Source organism: Nerophis lumbriciformis, linkage group LG12 (assembly GCF_033978685.3).
Source record: "Nerophis lumbriciformis linkage group LG12, RoL_Nlum_v2.1, whole genome shotgun sequence".
Lineage (NCBI taxonomy): Eukaryota > Metazoa > Chordata > Actinopteri > Syngnathiformes > Syngnathidae > Nerophis > Nerophis lumbriciformis.
Window position 1 is genome coordinate 25,651,810 of NC_084559.2, and position 27,097 is coordinate 25,678,906.

At 39.9% G+C, this 27,097-nt stretch overlaps 1 protein-coding gene across 3 annotated transcripts in view; it reads right to left on the reverse strand.

The window, feature by feature from the left end:
* Nucleotides 1-298: 298 nt before the first annotated feature.
* The window catches only part of mfsd3 (major facilitator superfamily domain containing 3), a 64,369-nt gene continuing 37,570 nt past the window's right edge, over nucleotides 299-27,097 (reverse strand). For 2 of the 3 annotated variants that reach the window (XM_061986191.1, XM_061986192.2), the window contains exons 3-6: nucleotides 21,253-21,400; nucleotides 15,935-16,035; nucleotides 12,983-13,092; nucleotides 6,016-9,658 (exon numbers count right to left, since the gene is read on the reverse strand). In XM_061986191.1, coding sequence (XP_061842175.1) covers nucleotides 9,452-9,658; nucleotides 12,983-13,092; nucleotides 15,935-16,035; nucleotides 21,253-21,400 — 566 coding nt within the window. In that variant the 3' untranslated portion in view covers nucleotides 6,016-9,451. Of the gene's footprint in view, nucleotides 1,136-6,015; nucleotides 9,659-12,982; nucleotides 13,093-15,934; nucleotides 16,036-21,252; nucleotides 21,401-27,097 lie in introns of those variants that run through there. The other variant, XM_061986190.2, reaches the window with a different exon arrangement.

Consider the following 27,097-nt stretch of genomic DNA (forward strand, 5'->3'; position numbering starts at 1 on the left):
TTGCTGGATTCTGTATCGCTTATTTGTGATTGAGTTCAGAATTTTTCTTTAACAAGTTCAAAACATGGCGCGAACGTGCATCATCACTAACTGCCACAATTGCTTCGGGCGGAGGAAAAAAGGGATTTGGTTAAATGTTTTTTCATTTCCAGCTTGAAAGCAAAGCCAAAGGAAATCGGACTATGATGCGAATAAAGAGACGGTGAATAGTCTGGATATCAGCCGTGAGACAATCAAACATGACTTTTAACGCCATCACCTGGTGCATGTTCGTTCACTGCATTTTCAGACTGGTAAATTTGAATCAAAATCACGTTTTATTCAGTCACACACATAGCAGTTAGTGTTAGCCAAGATAGCTACGGGCGACAGCGTACCGTCGTTTGGAAGAAAGCATGTTGTCTGTTTACTTCAAGTCTTGATTAAGCACAAAAATGAATGAGTATTATTTTTGGAGCAGTAAAACGGTGATCAAAGTATTTAAAAGTAATAATGGACTTGTTTTCTCCGGGAAACCTGCTTTATGTAATGAGGCTGGGCACCCTCACTCCATCTCGAACACATAAGAGATAAAAGCCGTAGATGATGCGCAATTTGAATGGAGGACAATGAGCCTTAACAGACTTTTCATTCTGAAATTGTTCACCGTTGACAAAATACACTATATTGCTAAAAGTGTTTGGCCACCTGCCTTAATTCACATTTGAACTCTACGTGCCATCCCATTCCTAACCCATAGGGTTCAAGATGATGTCGGTCCACCTTTTGCAGCTATTACAGCTACAACTCTTCTGGGAAGGCTGTCCACAAGGTTGCGGAGTTTGTTTATAGGAATTTTCGACCATTCTTCCAAAAGCGCATTGGTGAGGTCACACACTGATGTTGGTCGAGATAGCTCGGCTCTCAGTCTCCGTTCTAATTCATCCCAAAGGTGTCCTATCGGGTTCAGGTCAGGACTCTGTGCAGGCCAGTCAAGTTCATCCACACCAGACTCTGTCATCCATGTCTTTATGGACCTTGCTTTGTGCATTGGTGCACAGTCATGTTGGAAGAGGAAGGGGCCTGCTCCAAACTGATATCCTGGAGCATCCATTCAAAGTTCCTTTCACTGGAAATAAGGGGCCAAGCCCAACTCCTGAAAAAAAAAAAACTCACACCATAATTCCTCCTCCACCAAATTTCAGACTTGACACAATGCAGTCCTGTTGTTCCTAAACTCTTCCATTTTCTTATAATAAAACCGATAGTTGACTTTGGAATATTTAGAGGCCTACTGAAATGCGATTTTCTTATTTAAACGGGGATAGCAGGTCCATTCTATGTGTCATACTTGATCATTTCGCGATATTGCCATATTTTTGCTGAAAGGATTTAGTAGAGAACATCGACGATAAAGTTCGCAACTTTTGGTCGCTGATAAAAAAGTCTTGCCTGTACCGGAAGTAGCAGACGATATGCGCGTGACGTCACAGGTTGTGGAGCTCCTCACATCCGCACATTGTTTACAATCATGGCCACCAGCAGCGAGAGCGATTCGGGCCGAGAAAGCGACGATTTCCCCATTAATTTGAGCGAGGATGAAAGATTCGTGGATGAGGAAAGTGAGAGTGAAGGACTAGAGGGCAGTGGGAGCGATTCTGATAGGGAAGATGCTGTGAGAGGCGGGTGGGACCTGATATTCAGCTGGGAATGACTAAAACAGTAAATAAACACAAGACATATATATACTCTATTAGCCACAACACAACCAGGCTTACATTTAATATGCCACAAATTAATCCCGCATAACAAACACCTCCCCCCTCCTGTCCATATAACCCGCCAATACAACTCAAACACCTGCACAACACACTCAATCCCACAGCCCAAAGTACCGTTCACCTCCCCAAAGTTCATACAGCACATATATTTCCCCAAAGTCCCCAAAGTTACATACGTGACATGCACATAGCGGCACGCACGTACGGGCAAGCGATCAAATGTTTGGAAGCCGCAGCTGCATGCATACTCACGGTACCGTGTCTGCGTATCCAACTCAAAGTCCTCCTGGTAAGAGTCTCTGTTGTCCCAGTTCTCCACAGGCCAATGGTAAAGCTTGACTGTCATCTTTCGGGAATGTAAACAATGAAACACCGGCTGTGTTATCCGGTACACCAGTCAGAGGGTGCATTCTTCGGCGGGGGTGCGTTATCCCGCACAACACTTGCCGCAATACACCGCTTCCCACCTACAGCTTTCTTCTTTGCTGTCTCCATTGTTCATTGAACAAATTGCAAAAGATTCACCAACACAGATGTCCAGAATACTGTGGAATTTTGCGATGAAAACAGACGACTTAATAGCTGGCCACCATGCTGTCCCAAAATGTCCTCTACAATCCGTGACGTCACGCGCAGGCGTCATCATACCGAGACGTTTTCAGCAGGATATTTCGCGCGAAATTTAAAATTGCACTTTAGTAAGGTAACCCGGCCGTATTGGCATGTGTTGCAATGTTAAGATTTCATCATTCATATATAAACTATCAGACTGCGTGGTCGGTAGTAGTGGGTTTCAGTAGGCCTTTAAGAGCGAGGAAATTTCACGACTGGCTATGTTGCACAGGTGGCATTCTATGACAGTTCCACGCTGGAAATCACTCAGCTCCTGAGAGTGGCCCATTCTTTCACAAATGTTTGTAGAAACAGTCTCCATGCTTAAATGCTTGGTTTTATACACATGTGGCCGGGCCAAGTGATTAGGACACCCGATTCTGATCATTTGGATGGGTGGCCAAAAAATTTTGGCAATACAGTGTATATAGACAAGTTTGGCTTCGACAATGGCAGCAGCTTACTCAAATCTCTTGTCCATTGGACGAGTTCATACGGATCAATTCCACCAATTGTACTTATTTTTTTCGAGGTAGCGAGCCTTTGTAATAGGGTACAGTTTGTTTGTGTACGGTCCCATGATTTTTTTTATTCGTACAATCCAGTTTGTTGCTCTCTTTCACATTACCGCAGATACAGTACAGCCATGTAAACAAAACCTACGTCCTCCAAAATTGGCTATCCAGCACCCACAATGTACTGCAAAATCATGTGCCCTTTCGAGCCCCAAAACAAAAACTGATACGCCAGGTGAAACGAAAAAAAAAAAAAAAACCATTCATTTGAGCAATTCAACTTCAAATGTGAAACTAATACATAATATAAACTTGTTACATGCAAAGTGAAATATGTCAAGCTTTGTTTTTCTTTTCTTTTTTATAATTTTGATGATCGTGGTTTAGTTTTTGAAAACTCTAAATGTTTTGAAATTTTCGATTTGAGGTTTTCATAAGCTGTAAGCCTTAATTATCCAAATTAAATAAAGAGCTGTCTTGAAATATCTTGAGTTTCACATTATGAGCCTATCTCATATATCAGTTTCATTTAGTGAATCTAATTGCTGGCATAAACAAACCTTTGCACAATGTTTACATTTTTTTTTTAGGTCCACCTGTATATTAGGTATCGATAGTATCGACATCTGGATCGATCACCCCTACTCTACATTAAAGCGTTAGTAGTTAAGTGGTTAGCTTCCTGCTCGGTGTGTGTGGTATGCTTAGCCTTTCCCTTTCCCCTGGTCCTACAGTGATACTATTGCATGAAAAAAGTTTATTTTCCACCATATCTAACCTATGGACCGTGGATAGAAAATGTGTTCATTGCAGCTAAATCTCAATTTCAAGCCAGTGTTCTAGCAAGACATGCACCCTCCCGGATTCCATGCAACTCCTGCATTTGTGTAACAAAGAATATGAAAAGATGTCGGGCGGTATAGCTCGGTTGGGTAGAGTGGCCGTGCCAGCAACTTGAGGGTTCCTGGTTCGATCCCCACTTCCGCCATCCTAGTCACTGCCGTTGGGTCCTTGGGCAAGGCACTTTATGCGGTCCTCTCCAAGGTTTCTCATAGTCATTCACATCGACATCCCACTCGGGTGAGTTTTTCCTTGCCCTTATGTGGGCTCTGTACCGAGGATGTCGTTGTGGCTTGTGCAGCCCTTTGAGACACTTGTGATTTAGGGCTATATAAATAAACATCGATTGATTGATTGATTGACTTTACCCACCTGCTCCCAGTGCCACCCACACTGGTTTAAAAAAATGTAACTTAGATATTGGGTGTCACTATGTAAAAGCGCTTTGAGTCACTAGAGAAAAGCGCTATATAAATATAATTCACTTCACTTCATTCCCAGAGCGTGCATCCCTTTTGGAGGAATCTTTCACGTGACTACATGTAAACACCGGGTCACAGCCGCAGTAGAGATCAGTTAAAAAAGGCAAATATCGGCATCTCTACTATCTCCATATATTTTTTATATAAAATGTATACAGCTATGTTAACTTAAGCCTTTTAAAAAAAACATTGACAAATGATGCTTGAACTTAAAGGCCTACTGAAACCCACTACTACCGACCACGCAGTCTGATAGTTTATATATCAATGATGAAATCTTAACATTGCAACACATGCCAATACGGCCGGGTTAGCTTACTAAAGTGCAATTTTAAATTTCGCGCGAAATATCCTGCTGAAATCGTCTCGGTATGATGACGTCAGCGCGTGACGTCACGGATTGTAGAGGACATTTTGGGACAGCATGGTGGCCAGCTATTAAGTCGTCTGTTTTCATCGCAAAATTCCACAGTATTCTGGACATCTGTGTTGGTGAATCTTTTGCAATTTGTTCAATGAACAATGGAGACAGCAAAGAAGAAAGCTGTAGGTGGGAAGCGGTGTATTGCGGCCGACTGCAGCAACACAAACACAGCTGGTGCTTCATTGTTTACATTCCCGGAAGATGACAGTCAAGCTTTACCATTGGCCTGTGGAGAACTGGGACAACAGAGACTCTTACCAGGAGGACTTTGAGTTGGATACGCAGAGGCGGTACCGTGAGTACGCATGCAGCTGCGGCTTCCAAACATTTGATTGCTTGCCCGTACGTGCGTGCCGCTATGTGCATGTCACATACGTAACTTTGGGGACTTCGGAGAAATATATGTGCTGTATGAACTTTGGGGAGGTGAACGGTACTTTGGGCTGTGGGATTGAGTGTGTTGTGCAGGTGTTTGAGTTGTATTGGCGGGTTATATGGACGGGAGGGGGGAGGTGTTTGTTATGCGAGATTAATTTGTGGCATATTAAATATAAGCCTGGTTGTGTTGTGGCTAATAGAGTATATATATGTCTTGTGTTTATTTACTGTTTTAGTCATTCCCAGCTGAATATCAGGTCCCACCCGCCTCTCACAGCATCTTCCCTATCTGAATCGCTCCCACTGCCCTCTAGTCCTTCACTCTCACTTTCCTCATCCACGAATCTTTCATCCTCGCTCAAATTAATGGGGAACTCGTCGCTTTCTCGGTCCGAATCGCTCTCGCTGCTGGTGGCCATGATTGTAAACAATGTGCAGATGTGAGGAACTCCACAACCTGTGACGTCACGCCACTCGTCTGCTACTTCCGGTACAGGCAAGGCTTTTTTATCAGTGACCAAAAGTTGCGAACTTTATCGTCGATGTTCTCTACTAAATCCTTTCAGCAAAAATATGGCAATATCGCGAAATGATCAAGTATGACACATAGAATGGACCTGCTATCCCCGTTTGAATAAGAAAATCGCATTTCAGTAGGCCTTTAAACTTTTTTAGGTTTGTGTATTTTGTAAAAATAACGCCACATTATTATTATTATCATATTAAGAATTAGAAGACTTATATTTTATTTCATTGGACAAACCTCAAAAAAGTCACTTTGATCTCCTTTGATCAAAGTTGTATCAATTTAAAACAAAATGTACACAATACTTGTGGTTTGAACTAACTAAGTAGGTCTTTTGCACTTGAGTACTAAGAATAGCAAGTGGGGGAAAAAAAGTCCTTCCTCTCAGTGCCTGCATGACCTAACCCACTACACAAACACAACTCCAGGATAATGAGGCTTGGTGAGCAAGCCTAAAGTGGAGGTGCTTTGAGGGGCCGTGTAAGCCTGCCTAATCCCCCTTTACAGCATTTGTTGTGTCATTAGAGCTGCATGGGATGTGGATGCTGTGACATAGAACCTATCCAGCCCTGTGGCCCTCAGGCAGCCACACTGTACAGACACCACATTCAAGTCTTCTTCCATTAAGACCCCACGGGATCTGTCCACTCAGACAAATACCACTACAATAAAAAACACAAAATTGCCAAATTCTCCCAGTGGTTTTCTTTATTTTATTTATGTGCAAACCTGACAATAGTTGAGCTAAGAGATGTGCTTTGCAACAAGTCAGAGGATTACTGACGGAACGATAGTAATTGTAGGCGTGATGTCTACAAACAAGTATTATGGCCAAAGCACAACAAGCAGGGTTTTTTTTTTTCAAAATCAATAATATAGCAGCTGAGCAGTTGCTGAGGCTGGCCAAATATAATTCTTTTTTTTTTTTTCACCATGTATCCTATTCCAGGTCACGGGTGAGCTGGAGCTTGTCCCAGCTGATATCACAGAACACATGTAGACAAACAGTAATTCACACTCACGTTCACACCTGTGTAGGGATGGGTACCAATCTGTACTTTTATCATCACCGACTGAATTCAGAATTCTACTAGATATCAATTCACATAAAATCAAACGGTGTCGTATTTTATACCTTCGTTGCACGTGACGTCCCGTCCGGTTGCAGACTTGGTGGGCAAACAAGCACTCAAGCAGCACTCAGAAGAGACTTAGTCGGACTGCCTCTTGTTGTTGTAATTTTCTATACCAACAAAGCAAGTATGCCTGATAGAAAATACTTGAATGTACAGTAAGCTCCACTAATTTCCCCTAGAGGGGGGGGGGGGGTTACCCACATATGCGGTCCTCTCCAAGGTTTCTCATAGTCATTCACATTGACGTCCCACTGGGGTGACTTTTTCCTTGCCCTTATGTGGGCTTTGTACCGAGGATGTCGTTGTGGCTTGTGCAGCCCTTTGAGACACTTGTGATTTAGGGCTATATAAATAAACATTGATTGATTGATTGATAATCAAAATGTGCGAGCTCGATACTAATTTATATTGGACATGCTACCATACTTGCCAACCCTCCCGATTTTCCCGAGAGACTCCCAAATTTCAGTGCCCCTCCCGAAAATCTCCCGGGGCAACCATTGTCCCGAATTTCTCCCGATTTCCACCCGTACAACAATAATGGGGGCGTGCCTGGAAGGCCCTGCCTATAGCCTCCGCTTTGCCTCCATTCAAACAGCGTGCCGGCCCAGTCACACAATATATATGGCTTTTACACACACACACAAGTGATTGCAAGGCATACTTGATCAACAGCCATACAGGACCCCCCCATCTCCCGAAATCGGAGGTCTCAAGGTTGGCAAGTATGCATGCTACTGATTAGCCATTTTTCATGGTGATTTTTAACACCTCCAATTTTGGTAATGAAAACAACAACTAAGATGCACGTTACAATCAAACATGTGATGTGTAATAAGTACAATATTTACAGTATTAACACTTTCTAGGGTGCAACAGAAGACTATCAAGTTAATGGCAAAGATGACTTTCTAGCTAGTCAACACACTGTAGGCTATACACTACTGCCATGTAACGTTTTGAAATGGCAAGGTCTACTATATAATATGTGCAAATGAGATTCAGAAGTCTAAGAAATCACAATATAACAACTGGACAGCACAGTTATTGTCAACTCACTGTTAAAAAAAATGAAATTGTATTATTAAACGAACATGAACAGACCCAAAGGTACAGACAAATGGAACAGTTAAGTACCGGCATCGAGTCTAAGGTACTGATAATTGGTAGAGTATCGATTCTAATGTGAACAGTGCCCATCCCTACACCAATGGACAATTTAGTGTCTCCAATTAAACTAGCATGCATGTGTTTGGACTGTGGGAAACAGCTGCAATACATGGAGAAATACTAAACAAGTGTTTTATTGTTTGTGAAACTTTATACTTAAAGTGGGCAAATTCTTATATTCTAATTTTTTTCCACATAATATAAATATATACAAGTCATACTTTCCCCTCCTAGTATTACGTCATTTCTACTTTTGTCATTATATATGATTTATTTTCAATGTTGTCTTTAAACTCCTTTGTAGACATGCATTAACGTTGTGCTGTAAAAGCAGTTGACTTTAAGAATGAATCCTGACTTTAGAGCTAAGACTAACTTTGCTATGATACATTTGTTTGCATTACTTTTAGCCTCCGAGGAAAACATCCCAGGTAAGCCTGACAAGTTACATTGTATACAGTACCGTGGAGGGTTACAAGACATTTTACATATTACAGTGCACTTATTTTTATTTTTTTTAAAAGATAAACCAACAAACCTTAGGTAACAAAAAAGGGTAACAACGGTCTTTCAAGTTTCAAAGAACAGGCTTATTGCTGAGTTGATTGAGATGTCTCTAAGATGGCACCATGCAGTGTGATAAGTTGAGTTGTGCTACAGCTGAAGGTGCAGACTCAAACTTACAAGTTGAGTATCTGTCAAGCAATGCTCTTTTTTTTTTTTTTTTACATCTGGACATCCTACACACCCTCTCTGGTGGACAGTTGCTGCTTTGTTAACATTGTGCGTCTGTTACTTCACATTTTGTGTGTCTTACCATACATTGTCGATACGAGGTAGTACACTCAATTACTACAACCGTAATCCACAGAAATGATAAATGCATATTCATACATAGAGCATCACAAGGGAGGCTTGCAATATTGCTTTTGGCTAGAGCTCTTAATGTTAAGACTATTAAAAAATAAAATACTTCGCTTAGTTAAAGAGCTGTAATTTGCTGGATCTCAACTGTCAGCACAGTGAGTACAGTAAGACCACAAACCTCCGCTAATAACGCAAAATCATCACTCTTGTCACACAATGTTTTTTTTTTACACTGTAGTGAATTTGCTAAGAAAATAAAACGGGTTACAGAGAAATGTCTCTTTAAAAAATATACTAATTTCAATGTCACAACATTTTTGAAGGTTCTTTTTAATATCCACGTTCATCTGGATACTAGCAGCCATGTTTTTAAGACTTTAAAGCACCTGTTATGACCACGTCCACAAACATGTAAGTTTTCAAAAGTACTTATTTTTATTAAATTTCGACCAAAGCTTTCAGACAACTACAGCCAGGTTAAAGACTTTTTTAATTATCTCATTTAAATATTTAATCTGTAAATAGTTAGATTTTATCTCCAATTGTCGTAATGGTGTTACAATGCCTTGTGTGCATCAATTTTTTTTTGAGCAATTAATGATTACATTTCAAATTTTTTAACACGCCGTACGATATACTGTACATATTTCTAAGCTGGCAGATGTGACACACTACATTATACATTTTGAAAATACCTGTGTGTGGACTTAGCCAAACGCCTTAGAGCCCAAATCTTGATACTTATTTCGGCTGCTCTTTGAGTTGGTGTTCCCTGAGAGCACCAGTGAAGGTCGCCGTCCACACGTGCAAGGCCGTTCCAGCAGAGAGGGTGAGGAAGAGGAGGAAGGCCACTTGGTAACCAAACCAGTCCACCACACACCCGGCCAGAGCACTGAACGTCAGCTTGCCCAGCACCTCCAGAGTGGCCAGAAAACTGTAGTGGGTTGCCTGAGGAGAGGGAGCACAGCAGCATTGGGTATATTAGATGAAAAAGGAGGTATGGATAGGCGTATCAAGTTGTTAAAAGGTATCTGCACTTTTGTTAAAATTTTGATAGGGCTATCCAGTGTTGGGTTAGTAACTGAAAACCAGTAAGTAGTTACAGTTACTAGTTACTTTATTTCAAAAGTTACTCAGTTACTTACACCAAAAAGTAATGCATTACTGTGAAAAGTAACTATTTAGTTACTTCTTTTTTTCTTAAAGCTCCCATTAATGCCCTTTTAGATTTCATTTCAGTACTGTTATTACACTGGAGAATAATACAATCTGTTGATCAACTTGACATGCATTTGCATTACTGAACTCTGTTAAGCAATGTGGTCTACATACAACACACAAAGACAAAGATATGTTTCAAAGGGCCAATTTATATCAGGCCAGAACAAATTGACAAAACTATTTTAAATAGCTGCAACATAACATACATAAGTAACAAACAGCATAATAACAACATAGCTGTAAACCAAGGAAGTACTTTAACTTTACATACACAAAGCCTAACCAGGCGTTTTCTCTCTTAAGGAATTCTGAAATAAAATCATGTTTGAAGCCCAGAACACGCTACGCATTTCTCCAGTTTTAGTTTAGAGATAAGGAAAGATTGGCCTGGCCCACTAGGATCCCTCTTTTTGTTTGTGAACTTTATAGCCTATACATTTAGTGTGATGTGATAATCAAACACTCCAGAAATCTAGAATGAAAGAGTATATAAGAGAATTTATATATATATATACCTATAATTCATAATAACATTGATTTTGATTCAATATTATGTTTTGAGCAATGACAGTTTGAAAGAAAAAAAACAGCTTTGTTATATTAGTCAACATTGCAACTTTTTCTAAATTACATTTCACCTTTAAGCTTTTTTATTTCACTTTTGTTATGTCTTTGTTTATTTTAATAGTATTTTTAGAATGTGCTGTGGGCCTTTAAAACATTAGCTGTGGGCCGCAAATGGCCTCCGGGGCACACTTTTGACACCCCTGCTATAGATAATAAAAAATTTAATCTGATAAATCTATCAAAAAAAGCTGAGCCTGGCGACGCATGCGCGTTTATCATAACTCTCTCGCTCTCTCTGTCTCCGCCCCTCCCTCACGAATGCTGCTGTGCGCACCCCATCCCCTCCCTCCCTCCCCACACCCAGACACACAAACAGCGCACCTCCTCCGTGTGACACAAGAGATTCAGAAGGACGACACCACAGCGCTGCAATAAAGCACAATCAGATCTTCTGTTTCTAGTCGATACTACATAAAAAATAACGTAAAATAACGCAGTAACGCATCATGTAGTAACGGTAACTGAGTTACTGAATATAAAAAATAACGCGTTAGATTACTAGTTACCGCCGAAACTAACGGCGTTACAGTAACGCGTTACGTTACTGTAACGCCGTTCTATATATATATATATATATACGGTATATATATATATGTGTGTGTATATATATATACGGTGTGTATATATATATATATATATATATGAATATATATATATATATATATATATATATATATATATATATATATATATATATATATATATATATATATATATATAAAATTATGTCTGCTTTTATTCATTACATTATGCCCTTCTGCTCCTTTCCCTCACATTCTTACTAGTTTTTTTGTTTGATTTTATTTCGGCAATTTGCTGCAGGCCAGCCAAAGTCTCGCTGCTGGCCGCAAATGTCCCCCGGGCCACACTTGGACACCCCTGATATAAAGCTATGTGCATGTCAAAACAGACCTTTAAACTAATTAAATTGACTGTGTATTTTCTCTCTATTTCTCTCAATGATACATACAAATCACAATGGATAGAAAATACAAAAAAGCTTGAGGAAAAACAGAATAGGTACATAAAAGGAAAATGTGACATGTCAAATTGTTAGTATGACGATTCAAACATATCACAAAGGGAGCAACCAAATATTGAAAAAGCACTAAGAATATGTGACATAATATCCTGAGATGATGGATGCAGGCCAAATAAAGAAGAGGATCCAATCCCAGCCCGGAGGCTTTCAGGATGGGTTGCGAGTGAGAGATATTACCTAATCTCTCCTGATTTTCTTTTTCTGCCCAAGAGTGCTGCATTCAGCAGGTAACTCCATCACAACACTGTACAGTACACAATGTACAGTATATCGTGGCAGAATGGCAGGTAATATTGAGCCGCTCCTTCAATATGTTAAATTAAGAACATGTACTGTACTGTAAATCTAGATATGATTCTATTGTCCTTTATAAACAATGTAGAACAGTTCCAGCCTTCATCACTTTATCATTCCATAGAACATCGCTCACCAAGAGACTGCGAATGAAATGCCGTGGATGAGTGACGGTGACTCAAGAGTATGCGGCTGTGCACACCGAAAAGCCCGTGTGACTACATCTAAGTGGATCTCCTTTATTCCGAGCAACTTGTTTCACAGATTTGGTTTCTTTCTCCTGGGGATCGTTAACAAGCACTCACACGATCAGCTTTCTGTCACCGGATAGCTCTACCTTCAATGACACTCACATACTCTCAGCATGCACAGGCCTGGCAAATGCTTTCTATCTACTGCGTACACACACACACACGCACACACACAAGTTTTATGTCATTGCAGTGATTTTCTCCTCCTTTAATTTTTTCCTTTCTTGTTCACTTTAAGATGGCAATTAAAATGATAATTTGTCACCTTGAGATTGACTGAGTGAACGGCGGCGCTATAACAACGATCACCTCCAGGCAATGATGGCCCAGTTACGACGAAGGACAAAAGGAGTTATGTCAAAGAGGAGAAGACGAATGAGGAGAGAAAAAGTCAGAATGGAAAAGAGAGCACTTAAGGATGAGAGAATGACAAAGAAATAGAGTGAGGTGGTGGGATGTGGAGGAGGGGGGTCAAAGCCAATTCGGTGGGGGAAACAAAAAAGGGTTTGGGTCAAAGAGGAAGCGATGAATAGAAAGTGGGTCTACGGAGACTTTTGAGATTTTCCAGGTGGAAACAGCTGATGAGAAGTGACAGGCAGCGCGTGTGGCAGGGGGCTACATGGTGTTAGGTGTGTTGCTGTCTCGCAGGACCTGCCTGGCTGCTTCAAGAAGTGACCTAACATCCCGAAAATTTTACTAAAGTGAGATGAAGGAACCAAAGCAGAGATTATATTCTCAATAGGAAATGACCTCACACTAAAAGCACAACAAGAAAAACAAGGGAGGCAAAAAAGAGTCACATTGTTGCAAAATCACAGAATACCACATAAGTCTTACCTGTATGCTCTCCTCAGCCCTTTGAGTGCAATGCATCATGGTCGTAAAGGTGAGCGTGGTGATCAGACCACCCAGGAAGTGCTGAGCGCTCATACTCAAGATGGCCATACCTGAAGGAGCGAACACGCACACCATGATGCACAGCAAGTACAGAAAGATCATCTTTATCCTGCTAGTGCTTGTCTCATCGTACACAAAGTCTGCTTGCTGAAAACTCTCTTCGCACTGATACCCCCCAATCATCCCCAAAACACATGTAGTGTATTCTCTGAGGGGAAGCGACAGACTCGCAATGGTGGGAGACACAGAGGAACCACAGAGCTGATCTGTCACTGCTCCTGCAAACGCTGAATTATTCACTCAAGCTTCCAGAGTTTGTGCACAATAAGACACTTCAATCACACAAGACACACACACACACACACACACACACACACACACACACACACACACACACACACACACACACACACACACACACACACACACACACACACACACACACACACACACACACACACACACACACACACACACACACACACACACACACACACACCGATCAGAATGGAGCCGTGGAAGTAGAAGTTTATCATGTAATATTGAAAATTCTGAAACTGAATGTTTTTCCTTTTTCTTTTCTTTCTGCTTCCGTTTTCCGATATTTTTGTTCTGGCTTTAAAGTGGAGAGGGGGAGAGGCCTTCACTTTCAGACTGTGAGGCCTGAAATGGGGAACAGACAACTGGCAGAGATGAATGGTGCTCATCTGATTCCCAAATGCTTTGATACGGGCTGTGCAACACAATCATATGTGTCATTCAGGCAATAACGACTGAATGGCTCTCTGGAGAAGGAACACCAACATCCTTTGAATAATTATTACTTTTTTTTTTGCTTTTAACTTTCAGTCATTTGACTTTTGACTGTTTGCACTATAAACTTGTAAATCTAAATGTATTTTAAATAACATTTTGGGGAATTTAGTCTATCGTTTACAATCCTAGTGAAAAACAAGAAGACAAAATATATATTTTTTTTGCATTCAAATATGTAAAAATCGACTCGTTCCTGGTGGCTAGCAATGCAGCTAATGGGAACAATCCATTCTACCTCTAAAATATTTCTAAACATGCATCCAAAAACCACCAGAATTACTTCCAGTGTTTCCTACACATTCATTTATTTGTGGCGGCCCGCCACGAAAGAATTACGTTCACCACAAATGGATTTTTCGGCTTTTGACTCGCTCGACCGCTCATAAAAGCAATGGGACTCTGTCTGTGAATGTACCTTGTAGTTACAACTCCGGTGCAGTAGGTGGCGGTAGCCTACTATGCATTGTAACTCCGCCAATAGCACTTAATTCACCTGGTGGGCCAGAAGAAGAAGAAGAAGACGAAGACGAAGACGAAGAAGACGAAGACGGACGGACGGACGGGATCAGAATACGAGGGTAATATAGGTTATGGTAGATAGGTTATAGCTGCATCGCTCGCGGCTCGTCATATATTTAACGTTAATCCGCGATTTCACCGAGCGTTTCACTGACGGTGAGCAGCCTGACGCTGCTTCATTAACACCGCCGCTGTTTGACTCTGGGTCCGGGGCAGACGCACGTAATAACAATCACCTGTTTTCATACCGACGAGCTAACGTGTCCAGGTTATAACCCTGTTGTCAATAAACACACGTGGAGACGGTGCTTCAGATACTACATTAATACTCAAGCTAAAATGTCCACTGTCCACTGCAGCATGTGAATGCAATGAAAAGAATACAATCTGAGCCAACCAGCTGTTAAAATGTTGTCCAGGTTAATGTTTTGGCCATTAAAGGCCCTTCATTTCAAGATTTCAACTGTGATCGGGCTTTAAACAGGTGGCTGACCTGTTCAGATGGGTGTAACTGCTACTGGTCAAATAATGTGAAATAGCATTTAATTTTACATGTATGCAATGCCATTTAAATGTAATTATAGATAATAATAATAATAAATACCGTGTAGTGTTGTAAATAGTCAACGGGAAGGATTTTAGTAAGATATAGGCCATGAGCACTACACAGCCAGAAAAAAACCTAGGCAGGACAAGTAAAAATATTGGGGCAAGTAGATTTGAGAAGTCGGGCAAGTAGAAAAATTAGGGCGGAGGGAACAGGTGAGACTCAGCAAACACTGAAAAATAAAGCAGGGTCAGATCAGAACTGCACTTTTCTCATGAAAAGGGTCCTAATTTATATTCCACGACAAAACATACACCTCTGCCTCTGTTTCACTTTATGTTGCTGGTAAATAATATGGTTGTAGTAGTAGGCTAAAGTTAAATTATTTAGTATGCACTAATTAAAGGGGCAGAGCTTTAAGAGACATTTTAGCTTTTATATTTTATAAGATATATTTTTTGTAAGAACCACAATTAATAAATATATTTCAGTGAATAACTAATTGTTCAAATCTGTATATAAATATGTACATAAAGTGTTGTAATTATATTCCAACTACCCGTTCTTCTTGGTCATCGCCGCTGCCGCCGCCACCCCCCGCCCCCCGACCACACCACCACAAATAGATGCCTGCCCTGTGGGAAACACTGACTTCATTTACCCAAGCTGTAGTGACATTGTTATTGTAAGATCGAACACTGGGGAACTCTTTTTCTAGCATAGTAAGACATCGTCTTGGGACAGCATGCTAAGGCATTAGCCGTGAACTAGCTACGGCAAGAGATAAACTTGCCTTTGCGTCAGCAGATGAATCACTTTTGTAATGTATTGTACCAAATGTCCGGGCCAGAAATCTGTGTTCTAAGAACTTTGGCTTATTAGTGATTCCCAGAGCCCAAAAAAGTCTGCGGGCTATAGAGCGTTTTCTATTGTATATATTCAGACTATGCAGGGTGTGCATGCTGTTGAAATACGTCGTAAAAATAAGTTAATTTCAGTGAATGGCTCACCTTTCATGAGTGGCGACGGTTCCAGCACAGTGAGTAAAGAGCTTTGGAAGACCATACTGACAGTCCGCAAGACAAAAACCCGGCGCATCAGAGCACCAATGCTGAGAAGACACAAACAAACAGTCACATGAAAATCAAAAGCTGAAAGTTTTCTGAACTCTGCATTGAGATTTGAATCAGTTGTCACATTTAACATGCGATTAATCACAAATATTATTGCATTAATCACACACATCCTTTACCTTAACCGTGAACGGTTAGCTCAAAGGCTTGCTATATGGTCAATGATCAGGTCAATGCATACGCCGGTGCAAAGATAAGTGAGGAGACTCCGACAGGTGGCAAATTTTGCTTCAAAATACACCCCAATTGTTAGATAGAAAGGTAGTTTGGATTCTTTTTTCGAAACACACGTTCAAAATACCATCTAAAAGCAAATTAGTTTTTTGAGGCAGTCGCTAGCAAGAACGCTATAAATACATCGACAATGAGCAGTGGTCAACACACAACGCTGGATGGTATAGCCACAGCAATGTTGTCAAGACAGATGAATTAAGCTATGTAGCAAATGTGATTCATCGTGATTAATTCAAACTCAAAAGTGTGATTAATCTGATCACTAAAACTTCTGAATCTTAATTGTTTGACCGCACTCGTATATTTAACTCGGGCTGCAACGATTAATCGATGAAATCTATTACAAAAAAGCATTGATTTATATTAAGTTGCTTCGCTTATTTGTTTAATGAGTGTGACTACTAAAAATGTATGAAATCCAGACCGCTTGGAGTGCCTGGAACTTTAAATATGCGAACATGGTTTCCGCACAGCCGGCGCATATGTTAGCGATGATGTGTTATCTGTGTAATGGAGCACCGCTGACATTATTTTATTTTAATTTTTATCAACACACAAGTTAAAAGTGCCACTTCAATGTGGATAATGTGCTTTTATTAGAAAAAAGCAGAAAAATCGTAGTTTATTTAAACTATTTCCTCTATAATACGCATATTATAAAGTGTATAAAGTGTGTTTTGTCCAATAAATCAAACAAACTAATCAAAAGAATAATTGATTACTAAAATAATCGATAGCTACGGCCCTACATTTGACATGTTTGTCTTCATGTGGCTCTCAAATATACGCGCAGTCTTTGAAGTAACACATCCACACAAGCACACACAAAAAAAACACGCACACGCGGGTGCTTAAGTAAACAAGTCCCCAGACACTAATTGATTCGCTGTTAGTGCAAGAAAATCATCCCCCTGTGGTTTTGGTTCATGACGTAATCAATAAGCTAACGAGAATCCCAGCATGAGAGGGATAATTAATCACTGTTAATATACACACACACATACCCAGGCACGCACGTGAACCCACACTGTTTCTTGACATCAAGGATTAGTGATGCCAATCACTCAAGAGTATACCTGCCACTCAAAAAAGTGTGTGTGCTTGTGTGTTGTGTAAAAAAGAAACAATGATTGTATATATGTTAAAATGCAAAAAATATATATATTTTGCTGAGGTGTGATTTTTTACGTGATTAAGCTAAAAATAGAACTCAAAATGTCCTTTTTAACCTTGCCTGCTGTTTAATTATTGAATCTCTTTAGTATTAAGTTAACAATCTCACAAGTTTACTGTCTTACAAAACGGTGTCCATTTGGATAACAGTTATGCTTTGTAAGCAATTATTTTATGATATTTCGCTCAGGAGGTTTCCAAACATTCGATAAACCTAAATAAACCAAGACCCAAATATACACTCTACAGCATATGTATCAAACTCAAGGCCCTTGGGCCAAATGTGGCCCATCATGTCATTTCATGTGGCCCGCGAGGACATGTATTTAGTGTTTTTGTGGAGACTCTTGTTTTGAAACATTTAGTTTTGAAAGTGTCACTTTTGCTTACAGCATGTTACATGCAGTAACTTTTTTTTTTACCCCTGCTTCCTCATTCAATCAGCACTCAAATCATTAAGTGAGTCTTCTAACGTTATAAGAGACATACTTGAAGAATAATAGCTTTTTCCAAATGTTTGTGACGTTTTAACATCGAAGGTGAAATTACAGCTGTGCCATTTAGTAAATAGCATCTGACTGCTAAGTGAATAACTATAATGGATGATTTGAGACAAAATAATTGACACTTGTATGCATGCATGCTTGTATTGATGTTCACTTTCTCTGCATGTTTCATTGGATGACAGAGTGGTGATAAAACTGTTTATTTCAGAGTTTAGTGTTTGAAATAAAACTTTACAACAACAAAAAAAAGCAAAAAAACTGTTACCTAACAATATGTTAAGGAGTAGTTACTTAAAAGGGCACTGTACTTTTCTTTTTTTTTTAGGAATTTTGCCTATCATTGACAATCCTTATGTAAGACAAGCACACATGCTTTTCTTTTTTTATGCACTCTAACTAGTAAATAAATGCAAGCAAATGTATACTTACCATGGAACCCATGGGAGTTGCTCTATTCTGTGCTTAAAAAACATCCAAACACTTCCATCAAGTAATGTAAGTATATATGTAATGTAGAAACAGGCCCATTCATAGTAACATGAAATATTCACGTATGTTGCTCATTTTTAACATATGGCAGCACATTTATTTCACATATGCATCACAACGTTAGCTTTTTCCTTCAACAACATCACTGATTATTACTCACTGCAGACTTCATGAGAGCCAACAAAATTAGACATCACTGTGTCATGTCTTTGTGATCATGTTTTGTTTTAGTTATGACCTGTTGGTTTAAGACTCTTTTTAGTTCCTGTTTACGCTCCATTGTTTGGTTACCATGTCATTAGTTTTCACCTGTTTCACATTTTGGACTCACGCACCTGTTGTCACTAATGAAGAGACTATTTAAGCCGATAGTTGCCAGGTATTCAGCCTGGCGACATTACCTCTGTTACCGATGCTACCCATGATACTCTTGTATATCATAGTTCATGCTGATGTTAATTTAATGCTCCGTTCATGCCACAGTAAGTGTTTTTGTTTCATGTCCATAGTTTCTGCCCAAGTTCTAGTTTTTGTTTTCTTAGTCAGGTTTTTTGCGCTTTTTGTTTGTTCATTTTTATAGTAAAATTTAATTATGTCTTTACCTTCACGCCATGTCCGATCCAATTCCTTTGCATTCTGGGAAAACAAACCCCACCATAGTCCACATCGTGACACACTTACTGTGCAATTTCTACTCTTACTTCGATGCTGACTGTCAGGATGTTGATATATTCCCGTTTGGATGAAGAATGACTCATAACCCTCGCAAAGAAAATAGGAGATTGGAGCTAAGCAGTTTTGGGGTCTTCTTTTTGCATTTCCGGGTCTAAGTTGGCTGTCAAAGTGTACCAACTTCTCAGTTTATGTCCACATCATTTTACCTTCCAGGTGAGATGTATTACTTTTAATCTAGAGTAAACTTTCACAAGCTCCAAGGCGAGACAGCAGCACACAAACTGATGATGTCAATACAGCAGCGTAAAGATGTGACTATTGAAATAGGTCCTTAACGTTAGCGCTTTTAATAACAATATCGCTAATACTTGGTTAATATTCAGGTCACAAAATGTAAATGGAATAATGTTGCTTCTTTTTGGATGGCTATTTAGTGTTTTTTATGGAGTTTGAATGTTCTCCCCGTGACTGCGTGGGTTCCCTCCGGGTACTCCGGCTTCCTCCCACCTCCAAAGACATGCACCTGGGGATAGGTTGATTGGCAACACTAAATTGGCCCTAGTGTGTGAATGTGAGTGTGAATGTTGTCTGTCTATCTGTGTTGGCCCTGCGATGAGGTGGCGACTTGTCCAGGGTGTACCCCGCCTTCCGCCCGATTGTAGCTGAGATAGGCTCCAGCGCCCCCCGCGACCCCGAAGAGAATAAGCGGTAGAAAATGGATGGATGGATGGATTGTTTTTATGGTCGACATAAAAGCAATAGAAGCAATGACATCATGGCTCCCATTGGCTCCATTTGTAAGTGGATCTTTATGTACGAGTTACAATGATTTAAAAAAAAAAAATAATTACCTGTCCTTGTCTCTCATAAGGATTGTGAATTATAGGCACAATTCCAGTAAAAAGTGCAGTCCCTCTTTAACATTTAGTTACATTTACTGTCTTCGAGTTACAACAGGTCCTTTAAGGACACCTATTATGCTGATATGGCGAAAATGAGTTTTTACAGACCTGTCAAAATACTGAAATCACAAAAAATTCAGTAACAAAATCTGCCTTTTACCAGCACAAAGCCGTAGCTTGATCTGACAGTTGGTGTTTTCAATCATATTTGCAATTAATATAAGAGTAAATATAAATAAAATACCATGAACCTGTCAACACTGTACTCACATTTAAGAATTAAAAAACAGCAAAGTCTAATTTACACAGCTTCTCTGATACACTAATCAAAAAGTTTTACATGTTTGTATCTATGAATTCAACAATTGTGTGCGCGCACCCTGAGGAGGCTGTGTGTGTTTGTGCATGCACGCTAATGTGTACGTCTGTAATAGATTTGCTGCTCATGCTGTTCTCACACCACACAACAGACACAGGGGGGTTCCCCGAGCTCTCCAACAAGGCTCTGTTTACTTAAATTACTGAACACACTGAGCGAGACATACACACACGCACTCGAAAGTAGAATAAAAAATACAATAAAAAAAACAGGAAGCAAGCATTAGAAAGTTATTCCTATAAAAAAAGCAGGGAAACCAATAATTTCAAGTGACACCAACAGCTGATGATGAAAACGGATACCGTATTTTTCGGACTATAAGTCGCAGTTTTTAATAGTGTGGCCGGGGGTGCGACTTATACTCAGGAGCGACTTATGTGTGAAATTATTAACACATTACCGTACAATATCAAATAATATTATTTAGCTCATTCACCTAAGAGACTAGACGTATAAGATTTCATCGGATTTAGCGATTAGTAGTGACAGATTGTTTGGTAAAGGTATAGCATGTTCTATATGCTATAGTTATTTGAATGACTCCTGCCATAATATGTTACGTTAACATACCAGGCACGTTCTCAGTTGGTTATTTATGCCTCATATAACGTACACTTATTCAGCCTGTTGTTCACTATTCTTTATTTATTTTAAATTGGGGAGTTTTTGCGTTTGCTTACACACATGAAAAATTAGAGGGAACATTGGTCATAAGTCCATTCAATATAAGTGGCCTATTGAAGCCTACAGAAAGTTGACCTTGGCACAGTGAATTTCAGAATATGGTCTAATAGCTGACATTAAAAGAGATTATATGGATTTGTTGACCACGGCTACCTGAACTGAGCGAGCAGCAAGCCTCCCAGTGATGACCCACAGATGGAGAAACCCATGGCGATGACGCCGTTCCAGAAGCCAAGCTCCCTGGCGGTCATGTGGTGATCCAAAAGAAACAAGGGAAACATAGTGACTGCACCCTGCTCACCTGTGCACAGTAAAAATGGGGAAGGCGTGGACACACAACGGACAAAGTCAGTTTACTAACAAAGAGAATAAAAGAGACAAAACAGAATTGACAACATTAATACATTAACAAAATGTATAATTTACTGGCTTTCCTTAGAAATGTACGGTTAAGTAATTCTAAAAATGTATTTTTCATAAAAATAAATCCAGAGATCTGAAACAAAAAAGTTTAACCCTGTGGGAAAATGTCGCAGATTGTGTCACTTTATTTTGCATTCATTTTATAAATTTGTAATCAGTGTTTTTGTAACCCAACCCCATAGACCACAAGCTTTCAACAAACCTAACAAAAATATGCTTCATTTGAATCCTGAATTTAACATTTTTAATTTGACATCAATTTATAATTTTCCCACAGGATCTCACAGGCCTTTTCTGAGATGCCATAATATTCACAAGTTGTTCCCAAAAACAGCAACGAAAGGAGCAGGGTTTAAAAAAAAAAACACTGCGGAAGAAAGTGAAAGTTGCAATGAATTGTTGTGATTTTTCCTCTGTAATTATAATAGGGAAATTTGTTGAGTAAAAAGTGATTACCGGTAATGAACAAATATAGACAAAAATAATGAGAAAAGCATTTTATCAAATGGCACACAAAAATATGCCAAATAGGCTTTATTCCGGTAGAATAAAGTAAAGACTGAACATGATTATCTCAGCCTTCAAGTGAGAAAAAAATAAATAAAACCTTTTACTGTTGAAATTCATTTATGCTGAAGTCAACTAAACAATACAAATAAGGACATTACCGTACTATAGACATGTACTGTAAAGCACACTCCATCTGCTCACATGTTTATACATGTGAAAAATTCCCACACATGCGTACATTGTTTGTTAAACAAACACCACCAAAGATTGTCTTATTTTTTTTGTCGTCCACAAGTTGCAGACATTCGTAGTTGATCTAAAAATGTTGTTTATGTTCCAACACATTGAACTTTGTCTACCCACACTTTTGGTGAGAACATTGGGTAACTGTCAAGAGCGATATATATAGTGGTACATTTTTGTTGTTAAATGAGTGAATGAATGACTCTCTCTCAATTTAAAGGGGAACATTATCACCAGACCTATGTAAGCGTCAATATATACCTTGATGTTGCAGAAAAAAGACCATATATTTTTTTAACCGATTTCCGAACTCTAAATGGGTGAATTTTGGTGAATTAAACGCCTTTCTAATATTCGCTCTCGGAGCGATGACGTCACAACGTGACGTCACATCGGGAAGCAATCCGCCATTTTCTCAAACACCGAGTCGAATCAGCTCTGTTATTTTCCGTTTTTTCGACTGTTTTCCGTACCTTGGAGACATCATGCCTCGTCGGTGTGTTGTCGGAGGGTGTAACAACACGAACAGGGACGGATTCAAGTTGCACCAGTGGCCCAAAGATGCGAAAGTGGCAAGAAATTGGACGTTTGTTTCGCACACTTTACCGACAAAAGCTATGCTACGACAGAGATGGCAAGAATGTGTGGATATCCTGCGACACTCAAAGCAGATGCATTTCCAACGATAAAGTCAAAGAAATCTGCCGCAAGACCCCCATTGAATCTGCCGGAGTGTGTGAGCAATTCAGGGACAAAGGTCCTCGGTAGCACGGCAAGCAATGACGGCAGTTTGTTCCCGCAGACGAGCGAGCTAAACCCCCTGGATGTCTTGGCTCACACCGTCCCGAAGATGATCAAGAGAAAAATATCGACCCTAGCTTCCCTGGCTTGCTGACATGAGGATATGTCTGCAGAATATATTAATTGATGAAAATTGGGCTGTCTGCACTCGCAAAGTGCATGTTGTTGCCAAATGTATTTCATATGCTGTAAACCTAGTTTATAGTTGTTAGTTTCCTTTAATGCCAACCAAACACATACCAATCGTTGGTTAGAAGGCGATCGCCAAATTCGTCCTCGCTTTCTCCCGTGTCGCTGGCTGCCGTGTCGTTTTCGTCGGTTTCGCTTGCATACGGTTCAAACCGATATGGCTCAATAGCTTCAGTTTCTTCTTCAATTTCGTTTTCGCTACCTGCCTCCACACTACAACCATCCGTTTCAATACATGCGTAATCTGTTGAATCGCTTTAGCCGCTGAAATCAGAGTCTGAATCCGAGCTAATGTCGCTATAGCTTGCTGTTCTTTCCGCCATGTTTGTTTGTGTTGGCTTCACTATGTGACGTCACAGGAAAATGGACGGGTGTTTATAACGATGGTTAAAATCAGGCACTTTGAAGCTTTTTTTAGGGATATTGCGTGATGGGTAAAATTTTGAAAAAAACTTCGAAAAATATAATAAGCCACCTGGAACTGATTTTTAATGGTTTTAACCATTCTGAAATTGTGATAATGTTCCCCTTTAAGTAAGGAAGTGAAGACGGCGTGGCGAAGTTGGTAGAGTGGCCGTGCCAGCAATCAGAGGGTTGCTGGTTACTGGGGTTCAATCCCCACCTTCTACCATCCTAGTCACGTCCGTTGTGTCCTTGGGCAAGACACTTCACCCCTTGCTCCTGATGGCTGCTGGTTAGCGCCTTGCATGGCAGCTCCCGCCATCAGTGTGTGAATGTGTGTGTGAATGGGTGAATGTGGTAATACTGTCAAAGCGCTTTGAGTACCTTGAAGGTAGAAAAGCGCTATACAAGTATAACCCATTTATCATTATTATTTATTTATTTAAGACGTGGGGCGATGCAGGGATACATTTGATTGGTCAGACATGGGGTTGTACGGTATACCAGTACTAATAAAGTACCGGTATATGTACTAAAGAATTAAAAACTGTACTGCCTCTGGAAAATATAAGTACTGGTCACTGGCTAGCGGCTAATGTCTATCTGCAGTCGGCAGTGTTTTAACGATTTGTAAATCACTAATCCTCGCCTCCATAGTGACAAATAAACTACGTTTTGTAAAAGTATCCTCGCTGCAGGATGAGGAATAGCTAACCATGTTTCACCACACGCCATACGAGGATACAATAGCTAACTGCTAACAGCAAGCTCGCACTCTTGAATGCAAACAGCAATGGGTGGATCTACACAGGTATCGACTGTAACTATAGCAAGTACAAAAGCCGTATCTAGTCGATACTAAAATGATTACATCGATATTTTTTATTATCACAAAATCTTCTTAAATTTTGTATAGCTCATAAACCCTATCCAATACGTCCCTGGACAGAAAAGAACTTTAAAGGGAAACTGCTATTTTTTTATTTTTTTTTTAAAGTTTGCATATCATTCACAATCACCGTTGTAGCCTTCAAAGCCCTCTAAAACAACTTGAAAACCCTACATCAGCGGTTTATTTTCACATTGTACGTCTATGTATAATGTACTAACAGACACGTTCATAACAATATGTAATATGTACAATATTTACCGTATTTTGTTAATTTTAATCATTGCCGGAACAAATTCCTCGGCGCATTTGTTTCCGTTTCCATAGCAGCACACATATGACTTCTGGTAACAACCTGTGTGTCCTACTAAGGCGTGTGTGTTTTCTAATCATGGCAGATTCGGTAACAAACAACAAAGACGACTATTTTTTGGATAAATGAGGAATCACAAATGTATCTTTTTGAATCTGAATATACTGCTTCTAGAAGCCAGCACGAAGGAAGAGTGAGACGTTGGAGCAGGCAGAAGCTGAGAGAGTGAGGTAAAAGTGACTCGAAGCTGCAATATGTGGAATTTGAAGCCATGCTATTTCGACATAAATGGTGTGCTTACCCAAATAAACCAGAAAAAAAGTCCCCGGCCAGCTTGACCAAATGCACAACTGTCCATCGAGTGAGATACACTTTATATTGCTCATGATACACGCAGCAGGTCATGTGTGTATCATAAAAGAAAGCATATGCTGTCTGGCTAGCTGTGTACAAACAAAACATGAAATGCGGGCTACTTTACGGATACTGTAACATGATTGGTCATGTTTTTCAGTCAGTACAGATTGGTGTCTTATCACATTGTGCTGTGCATTACAAACTCAGCGCTTTTCGTGTTGACATGCAGGCAAGCTTATCTCTTGCCGTAGTTAGCTTTTGCAGCTAATACCGTAGGTCGTATCACCCAAAATGTATGTAAAGTATTCAAACAACAGAAGAATAAATAGTTATTACATTTTAACAGAAGTGTAGATAGGGACGGCGTGGCGCAGTGGAAGAATGGCCGTGCGCGACCCGAGGGTCCCTGGTTCAATCCCCACCTAGTACCAACCTCGTCATGTCCGTTGTGTCCTGAGCAAGACACTTCACCCTTGCTCCTGATGGGTGCTGGTTAGCGCCTTGCATGGCAGCTCCCTCCATCAGTGTGTGAATGTGTGTGTGAATGGGTAAATGTGGAAGTAGTGTCAAAGCGCTTTGAGTACCTTGAAGGTAGAAAAGCGCTATACAAGTACAACCCATTTATCATTTAATTTATTTATTTATAGAACATGTTAAAACAGAAAGTAAGCATATATTAACAGTAAATGACAAGTAGATTAATAACCAATTTTCTTACCACTTGTCCCTCATAAATTTGACAAAATACTAGAATGTGAAATGACACAGAATGTTACTGCATATGTCAGCAGCCATATTAGGAGCCTTGGTTTACTTACTTATGACTAAAAGAAAAGTTATCTAGTATGTTCACTATGTTATTTAATGCCAAAATTGGTCTTAAATTTAAATAAGAAACATATGTTTAATGTATCAAATATTTTTGAAACGTATGTTTAATGTATCAAAGATTTTCTGTTGGAATAAAGCCATTAATTAAATTTTTTTGTGGTCCTCTTTATTTTGAAAAGTATTGAAATACATTTTGATACTGGTACCTGTACCACAATATTGGTACTGGGACAACCCTGGTCAGAGACTTGCACTGTGTTTGAGTGCTGCTGGGACAAATTTGATTGGTGAAAATGTTGATGACGACAGGCCAAAATATGCGGGGAAAGGACAAAGTTGGGAATCTGTTCATAATTTGCGCGGATTGGTTAAATTTGCGTCAATTGGCACTATCGCAACATTGCAAAATACTGGAGGGACTGTCTTATGTATACATGTGTATCATAGAGTAGGTAGGACGTATCTTGCATGGTTAAACCAGGAAAAAGACGGGTAATAAGGAACGCAAATGTCCTCTAGGCCAGTGTTTTTCAACCACACTAGTGTGCCGCCGTGAGATATTGTCTGGTGTGCTGTGGGAAATTATGCAACTTCCCCTAATTGGTCCAAAAAATATTTTTTGCAAATCAATAATTATAATCTGCAAATAATGTGCCGTTTCTTAGTGTCTGTGCTGTGTAAAACTCGGCAGGGTATCCACGTAATACTCCATGTCAGTAGGTGGCAGCAGGTAGTTAATTGCTTTGTAAAAATCGGAATGTGTCGGGTTATAGGTTATAGGGTTATACTTGTATAGCGCTTTTCTACCTTTTTAAGGAACTCAAAGCGCTTTGACACTATTTCCACATTCACCCATTCACACACATTCACACACTGATGGCGGGAGCTGCCATGCAAGGCGCTAACCTGGACCCATCAGGGGCAAGGGTGAAGTGTCTTGCTCAAGGACACAACGGACGTGACTAGGATGGTAGAAGGTGGGGATTGAACCAGTAACCCTCAGATTGCTGGCACAGCCACTCTTCCAACTTCGCCACGCC